At 45.2% G+C, this 17,397-nt stretch overlaps 1 protein-coding gene across 1 annotated transcript in view; it reads left to right on the top strand.

Annotated features, from left to right (window-relative positions):
* GPA33 (glycoprotein A33) overlaps nt 1-17,397 on the top strand; it is a 44,164-nt gene that overhangs the window by 3,024 nt on the left and 23,743 nt on the right. Inside the window, exons 2-3 of the mRNA XM_059903302.1 lie at nt 12,821-12,975; nt 16,377-16,593. Of these exons, the coding sequence (XP_059759285.1) occupies nt 12,821-12,975; nt 16,377-16,593 (372 nt within the window). The remainder of the gene's footprint in view (nt 1-12,820; nt 12,976-16,376; nt 16,594-17,397) is intronic.

The following is a 17,397-nucleotide window of genomic DNA, read 5'->3' as shown; positions in this document are numbered from 1 at the left end:
GTGAGCAATGAAGGCCTTCAAAGTTCAGATGTAAAAGCAGCTGGGTGGCCCTCCCCACCATGGCTCGGGAGAGGATGCCAGAGGAAGAGCAGGGAAATTAGGGAGGGCTTCCTGGAGGAGGTGGAGTTTAAGTTGGGTTCCAGAAGTCGTACCGGCTTTCCCCCTACTTCCGTTCTTCATCTGAACTTGCCCAGTAACAACTTAAATTTTGCTGATGTCCCGAGCAGAGTAACATAACAAAGTTGATGAAAATAGACCCCAGGACTCATCGGATTTTGGGGAGTCAGAATAAAATCACATAAGGTCATATGGGGACACAAACAGAAGGTGGTGCATTTGAGAATTTAAAAACAGTACTTAAACCGAATAAAAGTCAGCCTGACAATTCCAAACAATGTCAGTGACACAATACCTCTCCCTCCCTGGCAGATGCTCCCACCCCCTCCCCCTCTGACGGCACTTGAGAAGGGCAGGCCCTCTTCCTTAACTGACTTTAGCGTGGGGCAAATTAGTTGACCTCGATAAATCTCAATTTCCAGGGAAGGGTAAGCTGTGACAAAGCGAGAGAGTGGCATGGACATATATACACTACCAAACGTAAAATAGATAGCTAGTGGGAAGCAGCCGCATAGCACAGGGAGATCAGCTGGGTGGTTTGTGACCACCTAGAGGGGTGGGATAGGGAGGGTGGGAGGGAGGGAGATGCAAGAGGGAAGAGATATGGGAACATATGTATTTGTATAACTGATTCACTTTGTTATAAAGCAGAAACTAACACACCATTGTAAAGCAATTATACTCCAATAAAGATGTTAAAAAAAAATCTCAATTTCCTAATTTGTGAAATGGAGAAGGTAACCTATAATGTGTAAAAATGCACACTGTACCTCATTCGGTTATTAGGGATAATAAATGAGTTTGTCAACGTAAAGACCCTGGAACAGTGCCGGCCACATAATAAGCATTCAATAAATGCCAGTTATTTATTATTATTGTTGTTGTTATTAGTGTGGGCAAGTGTAAATTATAGGAAAGTAACTAGACTTTGGTGATCAATTGTCTGATCACTCTGCTCTGGCAGACATCTGCCAAGAGAATGAGAGTCACTGAGGATGAGGGATTTTTGTCACCCCTCGCAAAGGCTGCTAGAGAAAACACCCCAGCTTGTGTACAGGACCAAGGCTCTTCCACTCTGGGAAATTTTTCAGCCACCAGACTCCATGAAAGATTTGATGTGATGGAAGGTACAGCTGCAGGAAAAGAGATACATAAAGAGGAGCCCACCAGGGGGAAAAAGTCTCTGAGAAGCTCTGCCCAGAGTCCCTAAAATCTTTGAAGACTTGATAAAAAGCACAAAACAACAACAACAACAAAAAAGCCCCATCTTCCTACAGCTAGAGAAAACCTCGAAGCTTAAATTTGAAAAACGTAGGAAAGTACTGCTTTTCACTGAGAAATAAAGGAATCCATCATCCTAAAATATTCCAGATGAGAAAAAAATTTTTTTTCTCCCCCATCTAAAAAAATATCAATAAGCTCATGGATGCTTCATCCATGGTAGGTTTTTGATGGGAACTAAGTTTCCAAGTTCTTGTCCTTTTGAGGTTGATCATGCCATTTAGAATCCTTCCCCTTGGGACCTTTGTTAGAGCCACAGTCCCCAGCAGGATAATTTTCCCTACATGCCTTAGACTTGTCCACTCTGATGTGCCATGATCCTGTTTGTCACACAGGTTCGGGGAGCTCCCTGGTATCTTCCCTGTCAGAGTGTGACCCAGTGCCACTTGCACTTCTAAGTGCACGCAGTGACCTGGCCCAGGCTGTGAGGTTTACAGGGCTCAGCCTCAGACATGTACATCTGATGAGAATCAGATAGAGAGTGGCCTTGTTCCCAGTTCATCTTGACCCCGAGAGGGTGGTATTCAGGCCAGAGCCAGAGTGGTATCAGCCGTTAAGTGCACTACAAGATGGGCAGCCTGGCCTTTCATCTGCTCCACGGTTGTGAGCCCCGTTGCCACACCAGTCCCCAGGACCTGGCTCCCACCTGGAGCCTGGGCATGACCTGCTGGTGCCTGAGCACAAGTCAGAAGCCAGTGCTCACAGGAGGGCTCATGTGCCTGTGGAATCACACTGGCTTCCTGTCAGAGCTGAAATCAGGATTAAAATGCTCCAGTTACAGCTCCAGCCTTGAAGTGGGAAGGACATAATGAATGGTCAGCTTAGGAGGGGTATGTGTGCAAAGGGGGAGGAGTGATGGTTTAGGGCACGGCTGGCAACCCAGACTGCCCATCACAATCACCTGGGGAGTAAAAGTGCAAATGCCCAGCCTCCCCCAGACCTTCTGAATCAGAATACTGAGGGGCAGAATCTGGGCATCCCTCTGATTGTGAAAAGTTACCCAGGTGACTCTGATGTGAAAGTCTAGGTTCAGAGTTGCCTTTTGGACCTTGAGGAAAAATAGGTTTAATGAACAGCCATCTCTGTGACTAGGGCTGATACTCTGCATGCGACCTGCAGCTCAGTTTTGCACCATCTCACTGCTTCCCTGAGTTAATGCCCAGCCTCTAAATTGGTGTACTAACTTCTCACATTTTCGTGTGCATAGAAGTCATCTGGGGATCTTGTCAAAGTACAGACTGATTCAGTAGGTCCTGAGATGATGCATTTCTAACAAGCTCCCAAGTGAGGCTGCTGCTGCAGCAGGGACTACAGTTTGAGAAACAAGCCTCCAGGAAAGAACTGGTTCGTGGGCATGGCTGTGATCCTCATCTTGCCTTTTTGCCCTCCGGAGTCCCATCCCAGGGCTTCTTGGTGACCCAGCAACGCTGCTTACTGTGATGCTGGCCAGCAGGAAGGAAGCCTGGGGGAAAGTGCGCCTGGCTCAGCAGGTGCTTGTACTCCTGGCAGTTCCTCACCCTGCTAACCCCTCCTCCTTCTTTCCTGAAACACTCTATTCCGTCAGTTCCCATGACTCACCCTCTCCTGGTTATCCTCCGACATTCCTGGCCCAACCCTTTCATGTCTTCTCTGCAACTTCATGCTCCTCAGCCCACCATGAAATGTCAGAGCTCCCTCCACTCAGACCCCCTTCTACATCCACATCCACAGCTTTAGCTGACACCCATTTCAATTGACTCACAAATTTCTGTCTTCAAACCCAACCTCTCTCTTGAGCCATAGACCCATAAATCCAACAGTCCGCATGACTTCTCAACTTAGACATCTCAGAATCAGTTCAAACTCACAAGCTGAAAACAAAACTCATGGTCTTTGTCCCCATATCTGGGCCTTCGTCAGTGATCTCTGCATCAGTAAATGACACCCCATCCATCCAGGAATGAAAGCCACAAACCTAACAGTCATCCATTACAGTTTTCTATTCCTATGTAATAAACTACCCCTTAACTTAGTGGTAACTTAGTAACTGAAGACAATAATAAAAAACATTTATTTTGCTCACAAATCTGCAACTTGGATGGGGCTTGGCAGGGACAGCTAGTCCCTGTTCCCTGCAGTATCAACTGGAGTGAGTTGACTGGGGTTGGAAGACCCACTTCCAAAATGCTGGCTCACTGGCTGGCAAGTTGGTGCTAACTCCAGTTCCTCTCTTTGTGGACTTCTCCACAGGGAAGTTTGGGCTTCCTCGCAGCATGGTGGCTAGATTATAAGAGCAAACATCTAGAGAGACAGCAGGTGGAAGCTGCCAGTATCTTAAAGTCTGGGCCCAGATACTGATCCGGCATCTATTACCATACTTCCACCATATTCTATTGATCAAGCAACCACAGAACCCAGACTCAAGGGAGGGGATATGAGTCCTATTTATTTATTAATGTATTTATTTATTTTAAAATTTTTATTGGGGTATAGTTGATTTACAATGTTGTGTTAGTTTCAGGTGTACAGCAAAGTGAATCTGTTATACATATACATTTATCCACTCTTTTTTAGATTCTTTTCCCATATAGGCCATTACGGAGTATTGAGTAGAGTTCCCTGTGCTATACAGTAGGTCCTTATTATCCATTTTATACATAGTAGTGTGTATATGTCAATCCCAATCTTCCAATTTATGCCTCCCCCCACCCTTACCCCCTGGTAACCAGAGGAATTTCAAAGTATTTTGGGACCATATTTTGATGCCACCATATCACCCTTAACAGCTCCTTCTCCTTCAGCTACAAATTCAAGTCATCACTATGTCCTGATGATTTTAGCCCTCCAACATCTCTTGAGTCTGTTCATCTTTCTCTGTTTCCTCTGCCACCTCACCGATGTAAGCTGCCTCTCCTAAGCTACTTCCATAGCCTCCGACTGGCTTTGGGAGCCTGTTTTATCCCTTCTCCTATCTGCTGTCCACCCTGAAGCCAAACTGATCTTTTCAAATGAAATTATGACCATGTCGCTACCCTTACTCAAAGCTCTTCAGTGATTTCCCATTACTGTTAGGATAAGACTCATATCGCGAGGATAGATTCTCCTAAGTCACGTTTAGGCTCTATAAACCACTGAAATGTTCCCCCAAATCCCAATATTTCAGCACCTAGACTGCCTCCTATACCTTTACACCTTGAACATTACAAAAATGTTTGTCATATCACATCCTGAACTTCTTGGTCTGGAAAAATATTATCATCAGACCTACCTGTCGTGTCAACACCTTCCTTTCTGTCTAACCTTAAAAAATCACGAGTCCTTTCTCTCCATAAAGCCTTCCTAGGTAACTTTGGGCCCCAATGATTTCTTCCTGATTTGAATTTGAGGTCTCAACCACTTTTTTGACCCTCTGTTATACTGCTATTTAACCTTTCACCCACTTTTGGACTTGTTTTCCTAAGCAGCTTGGGGATAAGAACTACTGCTTATGCTTTTTTTTTTTTTTTCCCCCTTGGTATCATAGTTTCCAGAACAAGGGCTCACAATATATGTTTGGTTTTCTACTATCAAGTTATAACTTTCCGGTCCTCTTTTCCTCTCCAACTCTTTTCATTGAGTTCTCTCCTCAAATCTAAAACTCCCTTTAATCCAACTAGGGCATCCATCTTACCAAGCATTCTCAGATACTACTACTGACCTTTAAATTGTGAGACTCTACAACGTGTGCTAAACATAAACAACTAGATTCTTGTCCTTGGTGATTGGTTTTCGGGGGGCTGTTCTGCTCAATTATCTCCTTTATAATTTTCCTTTCTCTCCCCTCCAAATCTAACTTAACTTTCTACCTGGACAACTTCTCCAAATAAGGCTTCTTTCCAACCAACATCTGACCTCTAACCAGCCCCACTGCCTCCCCCAGTTTCCATTTCTAAGCCCTGGTTCTCTTTTCTAAGACGGCCTCCTAAAAGCCCAGGGAAGGCAGCCCAAGTCCCACTCCCGCAAGACCACTAGCATTCTGGGGGCCAGAGGAGGAGAGACTAAATGAGGATGGGCCCGTGGAGGGGGGCACTGAGGAGTGGGAAGGGCTGGAGAAGGGGGCCCGTAGAGGGTGGCGACCACGACGCCCACAGCCGAGCCCCTAGCCCCACGGTCTGACCAGAACAGAGACTGCCGGGCACAGGAAGTGGGTACCCTGCCCCCAACATCCGGGACCGGAAGTGAGCGTTGCTGGGACACGGCCTTGGGGCGAAGGCCACTGGGGAGGGCTCTGTGTTTGGAGTGTGCCCTTGGATTCGCCTCCTTCATTTCCAAATTGGAAGAAACTTACAAATTGTGCTGATGTTGCAAATTGGCTACTTGTCCCTTTATGCTCCTCACCATATTCCTTGGGCTGAAATCAATCATCATACTCAAATTGTGATAACAAAAGTTGTATTGAGCAGGATGTTGTCAACCAAACCAGGAAACTTAGACAAGAGACTGGCTGAGAGCACTTGGCAGTGCCCTCCTTGCGATGAAGACTGGGATAAAGATTTGTGGAAACAGACCAGCACCCCATTTCTCTGGGGCACAGCCATCTAGTATAGTAACAATAGCCCTGCAAGCAACATAGTTATGGAATGTAAGCCTAATCTGGCTTCATGCACCTGCGTTCCCAAGTCTCTGCCTATGTTCTGCCTGGGGAAAAACAGTGGAAATCCACAGTAACTGAATATCTAGCTCACCAAATGCCAGACTCTAGAGGACTCTTGCTTCTTCCTGCTACCAGTGGGTTCTTCATTTTTCTCCTAATTTAATTATAGAAAGATAGACATCAGTGATTTTCTAACTGACGAGTACCTTTTCTCTCTCCCTCCTTTGAGTGCTCACTCATTTGATGCAAGAAAGAATTCTCTGTGTATGTATAGCTGATTCACTGTGTTATAAAGCAGGAACTAAAACACCATTGTAAAGCAATTATACTCCAATAAAGATGTTAAAAAATAAATAAATAAAGTGTATCCCTTATAGAAAGTCCAAAAAAAAGAACACTCATACTCAAAAGAACTGCTTGAAATAAATCATAGATTGTAGATAGCAAAAAAAAAAAAAAAAAAAAAAGACTTAAATTGCTGTCATGGCCTCTTAGACTTGGGCCCACCCCATATTTCTGGCTGCACTGGGAGTGGTATAATTTCGGAATTGCTTTGTAGGAGAACCTTGAGGGGTGAAGTTTGGCAGATAGTGAAATTTGTCCTAAACTTCCCTGATGGCACAAGTGTGATGTTTGTACTTGGCCTCTGTGTTTATTTGGAGTCATCATGGGAGGCTAAAGGATATCACACAGGGGGAATCACAACCCCCCCCCCCAAACCACCCCTTTGGTTCCATCTCTACACACTGGCTTGTTTTAGTTTCTGGAACGTGGCCCACCTTCTCCTGTGCCCTGACCTCTGCACAGTGCACTTCTCTCCCCCACTCACCTCTTCCCCTGTTTTCTTGTGGTTCCCTCCTGCTCATCCTCCAATGTCAACTCAAAAGGCCCTTCCTAAGGACGACCTCTCCTCCTCCCCAAATCCTCTGTTATATCCTGTCATTGAATGTGTACCACTTGTTACCATGGTGGTTTTACATTTGCCTCTGTGATTATGGATTTATTATCATTTGACTCACGCAGAGGATCAGACACCACGAACGCAGGAACTGTGTCTGTCTCTGCTTGCCCTTTTGTCCCCAGAGCCTGTCAGAGTCCCTGGAACAGGGGCATCCAGCAGCCATTTGCTGGGTGGGTGTTAATGAATGAGTACCTACCCTTTTGATCCTCACCAGGCAGCAAGCTGGTTTACTCTCAGTGTCTCCTATCCTGTCTCTCTTTCCTTCCTTCTTACTCTGTCCTGCTTCTCTCCAAGCCTCAATTTCCTAATTGCATTTGTTTCTATCAACATTACCCATCGTTTCTAGGGGTGGATGGATGAGAGGGGCTAATTAAGGAAATGGATTTGCCCTGCGTGTTAAAGGAAGAGAGTCACTCACCGTGTCTTCCCTCCCTCCCCGATGGCACCTGTGTTTTAGCAGGGACTTCAGCACCTTCACTCAGCAGCGGGCATTTCAGTATTGAGACAGCCAGTGGAGGACATATTTGACTTGGAGGTAAAGTTTAGTGGCTTCTCAAACTACCCCACCTTGGCAGCACTCAGGTTTTGTCTCCATGTCCTCCCTGCCTGCTGGGCTTGTCTCTGTTCCCAGATCGCTCTGTCCCTGGAGCAGCCCTCTCTGCCCAGGGCACCAACTGTCCCACTTGGCACCCACCTCCTTCCTGAGGTACCTTCCTCCCCTGCCACCAAGGGACCTTTGGGCTGCTTCCTCGTTCTCTGCCCTGGTGAGTCAGGGATGCCATAAACACCTGGCATGGGCAGAACATGGTGACAGACAGACGCTCCCACTTAGGACTGTCACAAAGTTCACTGGGAGGGAGGCATAAAATGTGGAGGGCAGGGCCCCCAGTCAGAGCTCAGTGCTCCACACCTGCCCACCGACTCCTCTCTACCTCTGTACACAAGGGAACAGGTGACTCTTGCTGTGGGCAAGGCGAGTCCTCCACCTATGCCCTTCCCCACCCAGCCGGGGGTCTGGCTCCACCTGGCTTCTCCTCTATTTTCAGTCTCTTCCTTTCTGGGAGTTCCATCCCTATAACCTAGGAGCCTGCTTAAGTCTCTCCATCTTCCATCCCAGAGGGGACGAAAGAAACCTTCTCAAGATCTTTCATAGCCCTCTGGCTCCAGCTTTCCCATCTCCCCATGTTACGTGAGCTCCTTGACAAAATAAGCTGCCCTCACCTCTCTACTTCCTCACTTCCTGCTTGACATATAAAACTGTAACATGGCTTTATGGTTACAAGAGTACCGCATGTCTGCTGCAGAACATTTGGAAAATAAAAATACACAAAGAAGAAACCCATCATCCCAGAATCCAGAGATAACTGGTATTAATTCTGTATTTGGTATTTTTTCTTCTAAAAATTTGCTTCCTCTCTGTGACTATGTGGAAGTGGGATACTGTTGCATGTACAGTTTTGCATCCTGCTTTACTCTCTTCTATGCACAAGTTCAACATAATGAATTGAATCCCTTGGGGGCTATTTCAAGTCCCACCTCCTCAATAAGCCTTTCCATTAAAATCCTTCTTCCAGGTCCCTCCCCTCTCCACCCACCCATACCCAACCCCTACACTTCACTCCTTATCATTTGCACTTAACACTTAATTAGGCTCTATTAGGATGCTGGCTGACAGTGATGCTGGCTAACTGCTTCCTAGGCAGGGACTGTGTCATGAACCACTCAATAAATAAAGTCTTATTAGCACCCAGCTCTGTGTACATACCTTGGGGTGGGAACTAGCAAGCGATGGGTACAAGAGAAGTCTGAGACACAGACCCTGCTGGAAGGAGCTGCCATATGATGAGGAGACACGGCCCACACACATAGGCCCACACTGACATGAGAATGACGTGTGTGGGGGGTACATGCTCCCTGAAGCGCTTCAGCGAAGCCAGTAAGGGCTGGGATGGTCCAGGTGGATTCCTGGAGGAGGCAGGGCATGAAGATGCCTCGGATCATTTTCCCAGGGCCTTGCGCTAAACTAGGGCTTTAGGAAAAATTCATTAAATTGACTGGAATTCATAGATTCCTAAAGATCCACGTTGAACAAAGAGTTCCTCAAACATCCATGGAGTCCTAACCCCCGTCCCCACCTCGCCATCCCTCCTCCCCCATCTGCCAGTCTGAGAGCCTACAGGAGTCATTCCCACCTTGTGGGGGGCAGGACAAACCAACATGCACGTGCGTGTGTGAGCTGCACCCCTTTCCCTAGAGACCAGCGCTTTCTCAATGTCAGAGCATGTACCTAGTCCTGGGGTGCGATGGGTCCCTTCTGGCCTCGGGCACCTCCTCCCTAACTAAGAATGTGGTTTCTCTGAGCGAATGGATTTTGCTAAGTGGAGGCATTCCTGCCAGTTTCCCAAGGGTTCCCATAATGTGCTGTGTACGCCTAAAGCCGCCAGTCCTTCGAGCACTTCATTATTCTCCTTGGATGTATTGCTTTCTGGTTAGCTCTCAAGAGACACTTTATTATCTTCTTAACAAACCTTAATTATTTACAAGCAATGCTGGAGGCTTCAAGCTGTATTTTCACACCCCACCCACTTAGGGAGGTTAAATGACCTTTCCCATTTCCATCTGGGGCCACTTGCAGACTTGGCATCCCCTCTCTGGGCTCCTTTTGTTCTTTATTTAATTTTTTTTTTGTTTTTTTTTACATTTTCTAACACTGTGTAAGGTAAGTTCTTCAACCAAGTTTCTCTGGTTGCAAATCCTACCCATCTTTTAAACTTAAGTTCTCTAGAACTCATTCAGTGTGCTGTCCAAGAGCACTTATTTGAGCATCTCCTATGTGTTAGGCAGTTTTTTGAGCCCTGAGGATATGAAAAGGAAGGAAAAACAGTGTAGCAGAGCAGAAGGATATGACAATATAGAATGCTGGCATAGTTCTTGCTTATGTGCCAGGATGAAGGTTGTGCATGCTAAATATGTTGTCATCCAACCCTCACAACAACCTTGAGTTAGATAATATTATTATCCTCATTTTATAGTCGAGGAAACTGAGGCACAGAGAAGTTAATTAAGTTGTGCAAGGTTACACAGCTAGGAAAACTAAGAATGAGGATGCCAGCCTGGGCAGTTTGGCTCCAGCGTTTGCGCTCTTGGCCACTCTGCCATATGTAGTAAACTCTCATGAGAGAGTACTAGGATGAAGGTACTCGTGGGTGGTACCCATGGCACAAAGGACAGAGTCATCTACTCTGCTTGAGAGCCTTTGGGCGTTTTCTCTAGGACAATGTATGTGCTTAAAATTTCTTCCTCAGCAAACTCCTATTGTGCTGTGAGATTTTGATTCCTTCCTTGCAGGTGAAAGCACCTGCTCTTCCAATCTGTATACCGTTGGGAAGGTTAACACATCACTGAACTATTTGTTTTTAACACCTTATAGTGAATTAGCTTATCAGATGGATGGTCTTCATGAATATCAGAAGAACTCAGCCTTGAGAAAAAAAGGAGAGTGGGGAGGGAGCAGGAAAGAAAGAATACCTCTGGAGCATGAGGGACACAGCTGTTGGCAGCAACAGGATGGGAGAACTGCAACTACTGGGGAGAGGGTGGGTTCTGGCAACTGGAAAGAAGATACCCAGTGTAGATCTGTACAAACAAGTAGAAAGGGAGGTTGTTGGAAGGCTCTAGAAGCAAACTTCTCCACTTCCTAGTTTTCTGATGATGGATTAGATGTCCCACCTGGTACTTTTGTCTCATCCACTGAGTAGGATGCAAAGATTCCACAGAACAGAAAAACAAGGGCCACAGAGCTAATAAACAGTAAGCCTATAGAAAGAGGTGAAAGGAACTGGGTTTATTACAGTTTATTACAGAACTGCGGGTGAGAAAGTTGGTGATTGCAAACATCAGAATCCTCTGAGCTTATGATGGGAAATTATTGAGAAGTTAAGCCAGATGTCTTTGCTGCCAGTGATGTCAAAAAAAGAGGATACTGACTGAATCAGTGAGAAGGATTTGATTAGCTGTGGAGGATTTACAGTGATGGCTGTTGGCGTGAAGGTCTTAAACATAGGATAAATTCTCATCTAGGATTATGGAAAATGTAAGTGTGTCTCAGGGCACCAGATCAGCCTTTAAAGATCCTTCTCAGGTTTACAAATAGCATTTAAATAGTGCTCTATACTTGTTCGAGATTTTTTCCTTTTCTTTATGAGTTCTTTCTCATCCATTCATTTCAATCTCTTCCCTCACAAATTAACATAAAATGACTTTTACTCCCTTTTGTAGTGGTCTCTAAAATTGATCTATTCTTTAGTTATAATCATTAGTAATTATTATTCCTTTATGATAGTTCACCCATGGTGGTGGTAGGAGGTTATCTCTTGTGATTAACTTCTAACTAAGGATGTGCCTCAACAAAAGACTATGGGATGAGAAAGTGGAAGTTATTTGATATGAACATATATAAAGAGAATATATTGAACACACATATATATAATGTAACTGTCATATGTTGAGCACCGATTATGGGTCAGGAATCATTGTAAACAAAGTACACATTTCATGTTATTTAATCTTCAAACAACCCATTTTTCAAGTGAGGACCCTGGCACAGAGAGCTTACGTAAACTGCTCAAGGTTATGCATTTAGTATATAAAGGAACTGGAATTCCAATGGACGCATTCTAGCTCTGGAGCCTGTGCATTTAAACTCAATGCTATGCTACTTCCTGCAATGGCCATAGAGAAGTTGTGTACTAAATATGGACTGGCACAGGAGTGGCCCAAGATAGCTGCATAGAAAGACCCTGAGCTCACCTCCTCCCACAGACACACCGAATCTACACCTACATATAGAGCAATTCCTCCTGAGGAAGATCTGAGGGCTGATTAAACAGCTACTGCACATAGAAGGACAACATAGAAATGGGTAGGAAAGACAGAGATGTTGTATCCATGGGAACCCAATCCCCAACACAGCAACCTGCAGTAAGGAGGGATATTGCTGATGGGCCTGAGTACGAAATTGCCCACCCTGGGAAACAGCATAAAAATCAGCAGTTTAAAGGGTATCCAGACTATATAGGAAGGAAATCCATTTACTAGAGCTTCTGCCAAATGGGCGTCACTCACACTGTAGTCATAGGTCCACCCAGATTCAAGGGGTGGGGACATAGACCCTACCTCTTGACGGAGGAGAGTCAAAGTCACATGGTAAGAAGAATGTATGTGATGAGAGATACTGATGTGGCCACACTCTTTTTCTCATCTTTTTTCTGATAAACTTATATAGAATAAATTCCCCTGGGAGAACCCTCTCTCTCTTTACCTTGACTTAATCTTATTCATCAACTTTCTTACCATATTTAAGCACTCCATAAATATTTGCTAAATAAATGAATAAATCATCATCATCACAACAAAAAAGACAGTGGGAAATATTTATTGAGAGCGCTCTATGTGCCAGGCATTAAGCAAAGCATTTATACATATTATCTCGCTTAATTCTCCCAACAGCTCTGAGAATATTAGTGTCCCTTTTTATAGATGAGAACTGAGGCTGACAAAAGTTTACACAGTGTGTAAGAGGTGGGGCTGAGGTGCAAAGCCAGGCTTTTACCCATCACACAACGCAGTTAACTTTGTTGAGATGCTGTGGGATGGGGACAGGGTGAACCAAGGTACACGTGTTTGTCTTCACCCCGGGCCTGGAGGAGAACAGCTGGCGTGCCGTGGCCGAGATCTCAGTTGTAGTGTGTCTAGCTGTGGCTGGAAGAGCGTCACTGGCCATTCCCTCTGAGGTCGAGTGGGCAATGAGTATGAATGCCCATGTCAGTTACTTCCCACTTTCTTTCCAGTCTGGGTGACTGTCCACGCCATCTCTGTGGAAACCCCAAAGGATGTTCTTCGGGCTGCTCGGGGAAAGAGCGTTACCCTTCCATGCACCTACCAATCTTCCTCCCTCGACCGAGAAGGATTTATCCAATGGGACAAGCTTCTAAGGAGTCATACGGTAAGGATCTTTAAAAAGTTGGGAGCATCATGAGTACCACCTGACCATGACCCCTTGGAGGATAAACACTACAAAGCCATTCAATAAATGTTAGGCAGAATAAACCTAGTTAGCGCCCAGGCTGGGATGGGTGGGGAGGGAGCAGTGAATGTTGGACCCGGGGAGGGCCGTATTATGCCACCTCTAGTGTGAAAGAGTCACCTTCCCCAAAACATCTTTCTGTTGGTCAGTCTCAGATGACGTAAACTATATCATTCCTTTTGATTAGCATAGCGCTCTCCCTTGAGGCCAAATTTTGTTATAGTTTTTTCCTGTTTGGGTTCTTTTGGGGACTATGGGAAGATTTTATTTTCTGTTTTGGAATAGATAGTAATCCCATGGTTCAAAAATTAAAACATCATGAAAGTGCACATTGAGAAGTCTCATTCCTACGCCTGCCCCTCTTGTCCCATCTACCCAGTTTCCATCCCCTAATCCTTCTATCTCCCCGTCCTCCCCAGCAAGGCTAATTTTCACTGGTACTGGTTCTTTGGGGCCAGCATTTATTCTGATTGATTGGTATCTCTGCTACAATCATTCAGTATTGTGAATATCACTTTTGGCTAAGATTTAGCTTCTTGTGTATCCTTCCAATGATTCTTTATGCCAATTCAAGAAAATGTGAATGTATATATTCACACACATGAAAATCCATCTACTTTTGACCCTAGAATCCCAGTTCCCTATTCCCCTCACCAAAGGCAACCACTATTACCAGATTTGGGGGTGGACTTCCATAGATGCTCCACATGTATACCAATCACACACAAACATAGACATATATTTACATATATGTATATGAATATATATGTTTATATAAACTACATGCATACTGTCCTCCACTTGGCTTTTCTTCCTCTTAATATACCTTGGAACTCTTTCCATATGTCAGTACATTTATATCTATCTCATTCTTTTTTAAATATTTGCATTATCACATTTTATGAATGCTCTATATGTACCAATGATGGACATTAGGTTTGTTCCCTATATTTTGCTGCTACAAATAATGCTGCAATAAATATCCTTATATATATGTCTCTAGGTATATTTTAAATATTATTGTAATTATTTATAAATATATATTTATATATAAGATAAATTATTAAAAATGAACTTCTGGTTCAAAGGCTATGTGAATTTAAAATTTAGATAAATAATGTCAAATTACTTTCCTTGGATGTCAGACCAATCTTCATGTTCACCAACAACAGTGTAGGCACCTATTTCTGTAACACAGAGTAGTCTCAAACTATTTGATATTCGTCAATTTGATGAGTGAAAAAGTATCTCATTATTGATCAAATTCACATTTCTTTAACTGTAAGAAGAGGAACATCTATTCATAGTTTTTTTTTTTTTTTGGCCACGTGTGCAGCATGTGGGATCTTAGTTCCCTCCAGTGGGATGGAACCCATGCCCCATGCAGTGGAAGCATGGAGTCTTAGCCACTGGACTGCCAGGGAGGTCCCTATTCATAAGTTTTAAAGTGGGTTCTACTTTTAAAATGCACACATGCCTGGCATTAGATCCCCAACTACTCAGAGTGAAAGCATTTAGCTTTTTCCCTGACAGAAAAGAAAGGGGAACCCAGGACACCCAAGTCCTAGAGCAGCAGGGCCGATGAGAAAGGAGAGCAAATCTTGGCCTAAGGCACCTTCTTGTCTGTTGCCCAAGGCACCCTGATGGGACAGAGCACATGTCCTATCTGTTTCCAGAACCCCAGGAAAAAACCTAGAGAGGTCAGCTGCTGCCTTTAGCTTGTAGAAACTGAAGACACGTTCTTTCACCGTCACATGTATTCAGCAAACAAGACATTAGGTCTCTGGCAGGCACGCTTCTGAGTGCTGAGATAAATACTAAAGATCTTTTGTTGACTGATGGATCCCTCACTTCCTAAAGGATTTGAGGCAATCCTGTTGAGAGCAAGCAAGGGTGCAGAGAAAGGGATTTAACCTATGCCCTCAAGGAGATTATTGTGACAGGTCCTAGCAAGGGTTGGGGGGTGACCTGGGGGAGATCCCAGAAGGGGGAAGCCTTAGGATAGCTGTGATTGGGAGGAGGGTTGGGGCATGAAGAGTCCTTGGCAGAGCCAGTAGGTCAGAAAAGAACTGAGCTGGGACAGACCAGCATCCACAGATGGGTCCACAGCCCAAGACAGGTCTTCATTGCCGACCTTGTTGCTCCTCCCCATCTCAGCCAAGCTTCCTGAGTTATCTGCCCCTACCAGGGTTGTTGCATGTGGTTGGGCAGATTATGCACTTGGGTACCCAGCCCAGGGCGCCTGACCGCCATTAGCTTGGCAAAGGTGTGTCTGTCCAACAACTAGAGCACCTTTTCCTGATTTGCATAAAGAGCATGCCCAGGCATCAGACCTGACACTATGTCTCCACACTCTCTTCCCTGCCCGGCATGGTCTGCCTTGCCCCCCTAATGCTCCACCGAAATCACCAGCAGCTTCTCTTTTGTTAAATTCAGTGCGCTGATTCAGTCCTCATCTTATGTCATTTCTCCCTAGCTTTTCCAACTATCAACCACTTTCCTATCTTGGAATCTCCCTCCCTTGGCTCTCTGGTAGCCTCGTCTTGGCTTTTGCTCGTATCTCTCTGACCTCTCTCTGACCTTTCCAAATGAAGTAACTTGGGGACTTGCCACTTCTCTACTCATTTACCCATGGCTCGATGCCATCTGCTTTGCATATATTATCTACTTTAACTCTCACAAAAATCCTATGATACAAGTGTTATTATCATTATCTCCACTTTGTAGATGAAGAAATGGAGTCATAGAGAGGTCAGCATTTTGCTCAAGGTCATAGAACTAGTAAGTGGCAGAACTGGGATTTGAATTGAGGCAGTCTGGTTCAAAAGTAGTGATCTTAGCTAGTACCATGTTCTGTTTGATAAATGATAAGTATATCAATGAATAAACAAATTCCAAAGGCGAGAGTCAAATGAATAAAGGGGGCTTGGAAGCCAATGATGGCTACCTAGCACAATGCCTGCACACAGTAGGTGTTCAATAAATATTGGTTGACTGAATGTCTGAGAACAGACAATGAACTAAAATGGAACGGGTAAGAGGTGCCAGAGGTTACAAGAGGTGAAAGCCTCACTCACACGTGCTCCTCTGGTATGAACTGCCTACCTGCCCCAGGCTTTCAATATTTTCACTAAAAACATATATATACATCATAAGAGGAATCCACAAATGGACACCATGCATAGAGCTCTTTGTTCTGCAGGGTTGGTGTGTCAGTGCACCTGGGCCTGGGAATGGTGGATGAGGGTAGTCAGGACAGCCTGAAGCATCACGCCACGGCCTTAGGCTGAAGACCAAGTGGTATTTCTTCTTCCTCACAGGAAAGGGTGCTCATCTGGACATTTTCGACCAAAACCTACATCTACGGTGAACTTTATGAGAACCGTGTCAATGTATCGAGCAACGTCGAGCAGTCAGACGCCTCCATCACCATTGACCGGTTGACCATGGATGACAACGGCACGTACGAGTGCTCCGTCTCGCTGCTCTTGGACCTGGATGGCGTCTCCAAGTCACGCGTCCGCCTCTTGGTCCTGGGTGAGTGTCTCCTTCTCCTTCCTGGGGTGGTAGGAAGAGGGGCAGTGCGAGGAGCAGGGCACCCTGGTGGTAAGGTAAAGCCAGGGAGCAATGCCTGACCAGGAGCTAAGACTCCTCCCCTCGCCCCATCCGTCTGGGGGGGTGGAGTGCTGCTCCTCCCCCTGGAACCAAATACTCTTCTGTCTGGGCAGACAGCTCCCCAGGGCCAAGGTCAGGGCTGATTTGGAGTGGTCCCTGGGGCTCAGCCTTGGAGAGTCTGTCCCTGCTCTGTCCAGTGCTCTTTCCTTCACACCAGCTCCCGCCTCTTTCATGCCAAACTTACTAAACAGAAGAAAAGGGGAAATCCTAGATCCTACTGTAAAGACTCTCACTGCCTTGCTTTGATGCTGGGGGCCAAATAATGACTCTCTTACAGGTCAGGCATCTTTCCCAGCCCTAAATTCAGCTCAGCAGTAGAAGCCCTTCACACCACCATCTCCCCACCCCTCCGCTCCAACACACCATTGATCAGGTTCTACTGCTTCTGAAATATGTCCCGTGATAACATTCTTTCTACACAACTAGCTTATTATTGGAGTTTATAGTTTTGGAATAATTGAACAATCACCTACTCTTAGTATCTTCATTTTGCAGATGAGGCCAAGAGAAAGTAGACACCTGACTCAACGTCAAACAGTTACTGGAAAAACTTTAGTGAGCACCCAGCCTGTGTCTGCTCTAAGAAATGGCCCCCACTGTGGGAGGTAGCAATACTTTAAAGCAAAGCAATGGATCATGTTTCCTTCATTTTTTCCCCTTTACACT

This window comes from Balaenoptera ricei, chromosome 1, assembly GCF_028023285.1.
Source record: "Balaenoptera ricei isolate mBalRic1 chromosome 1, mBalRic1.hap2, whole genome shotgun sequence".
NCBI classification, from domain to species: Eukaryota; Metazoa; Chordata; class Mammalia; order Artiodactyla; family Balaenopteridae; genus Balaenoptera; species Balaenoptera ricei.
The sequence above is the reverse complement of the archived record's forward strand: the minus strand, read 5'-3'. Positions and strand labels throughout refer to the sequence as shown.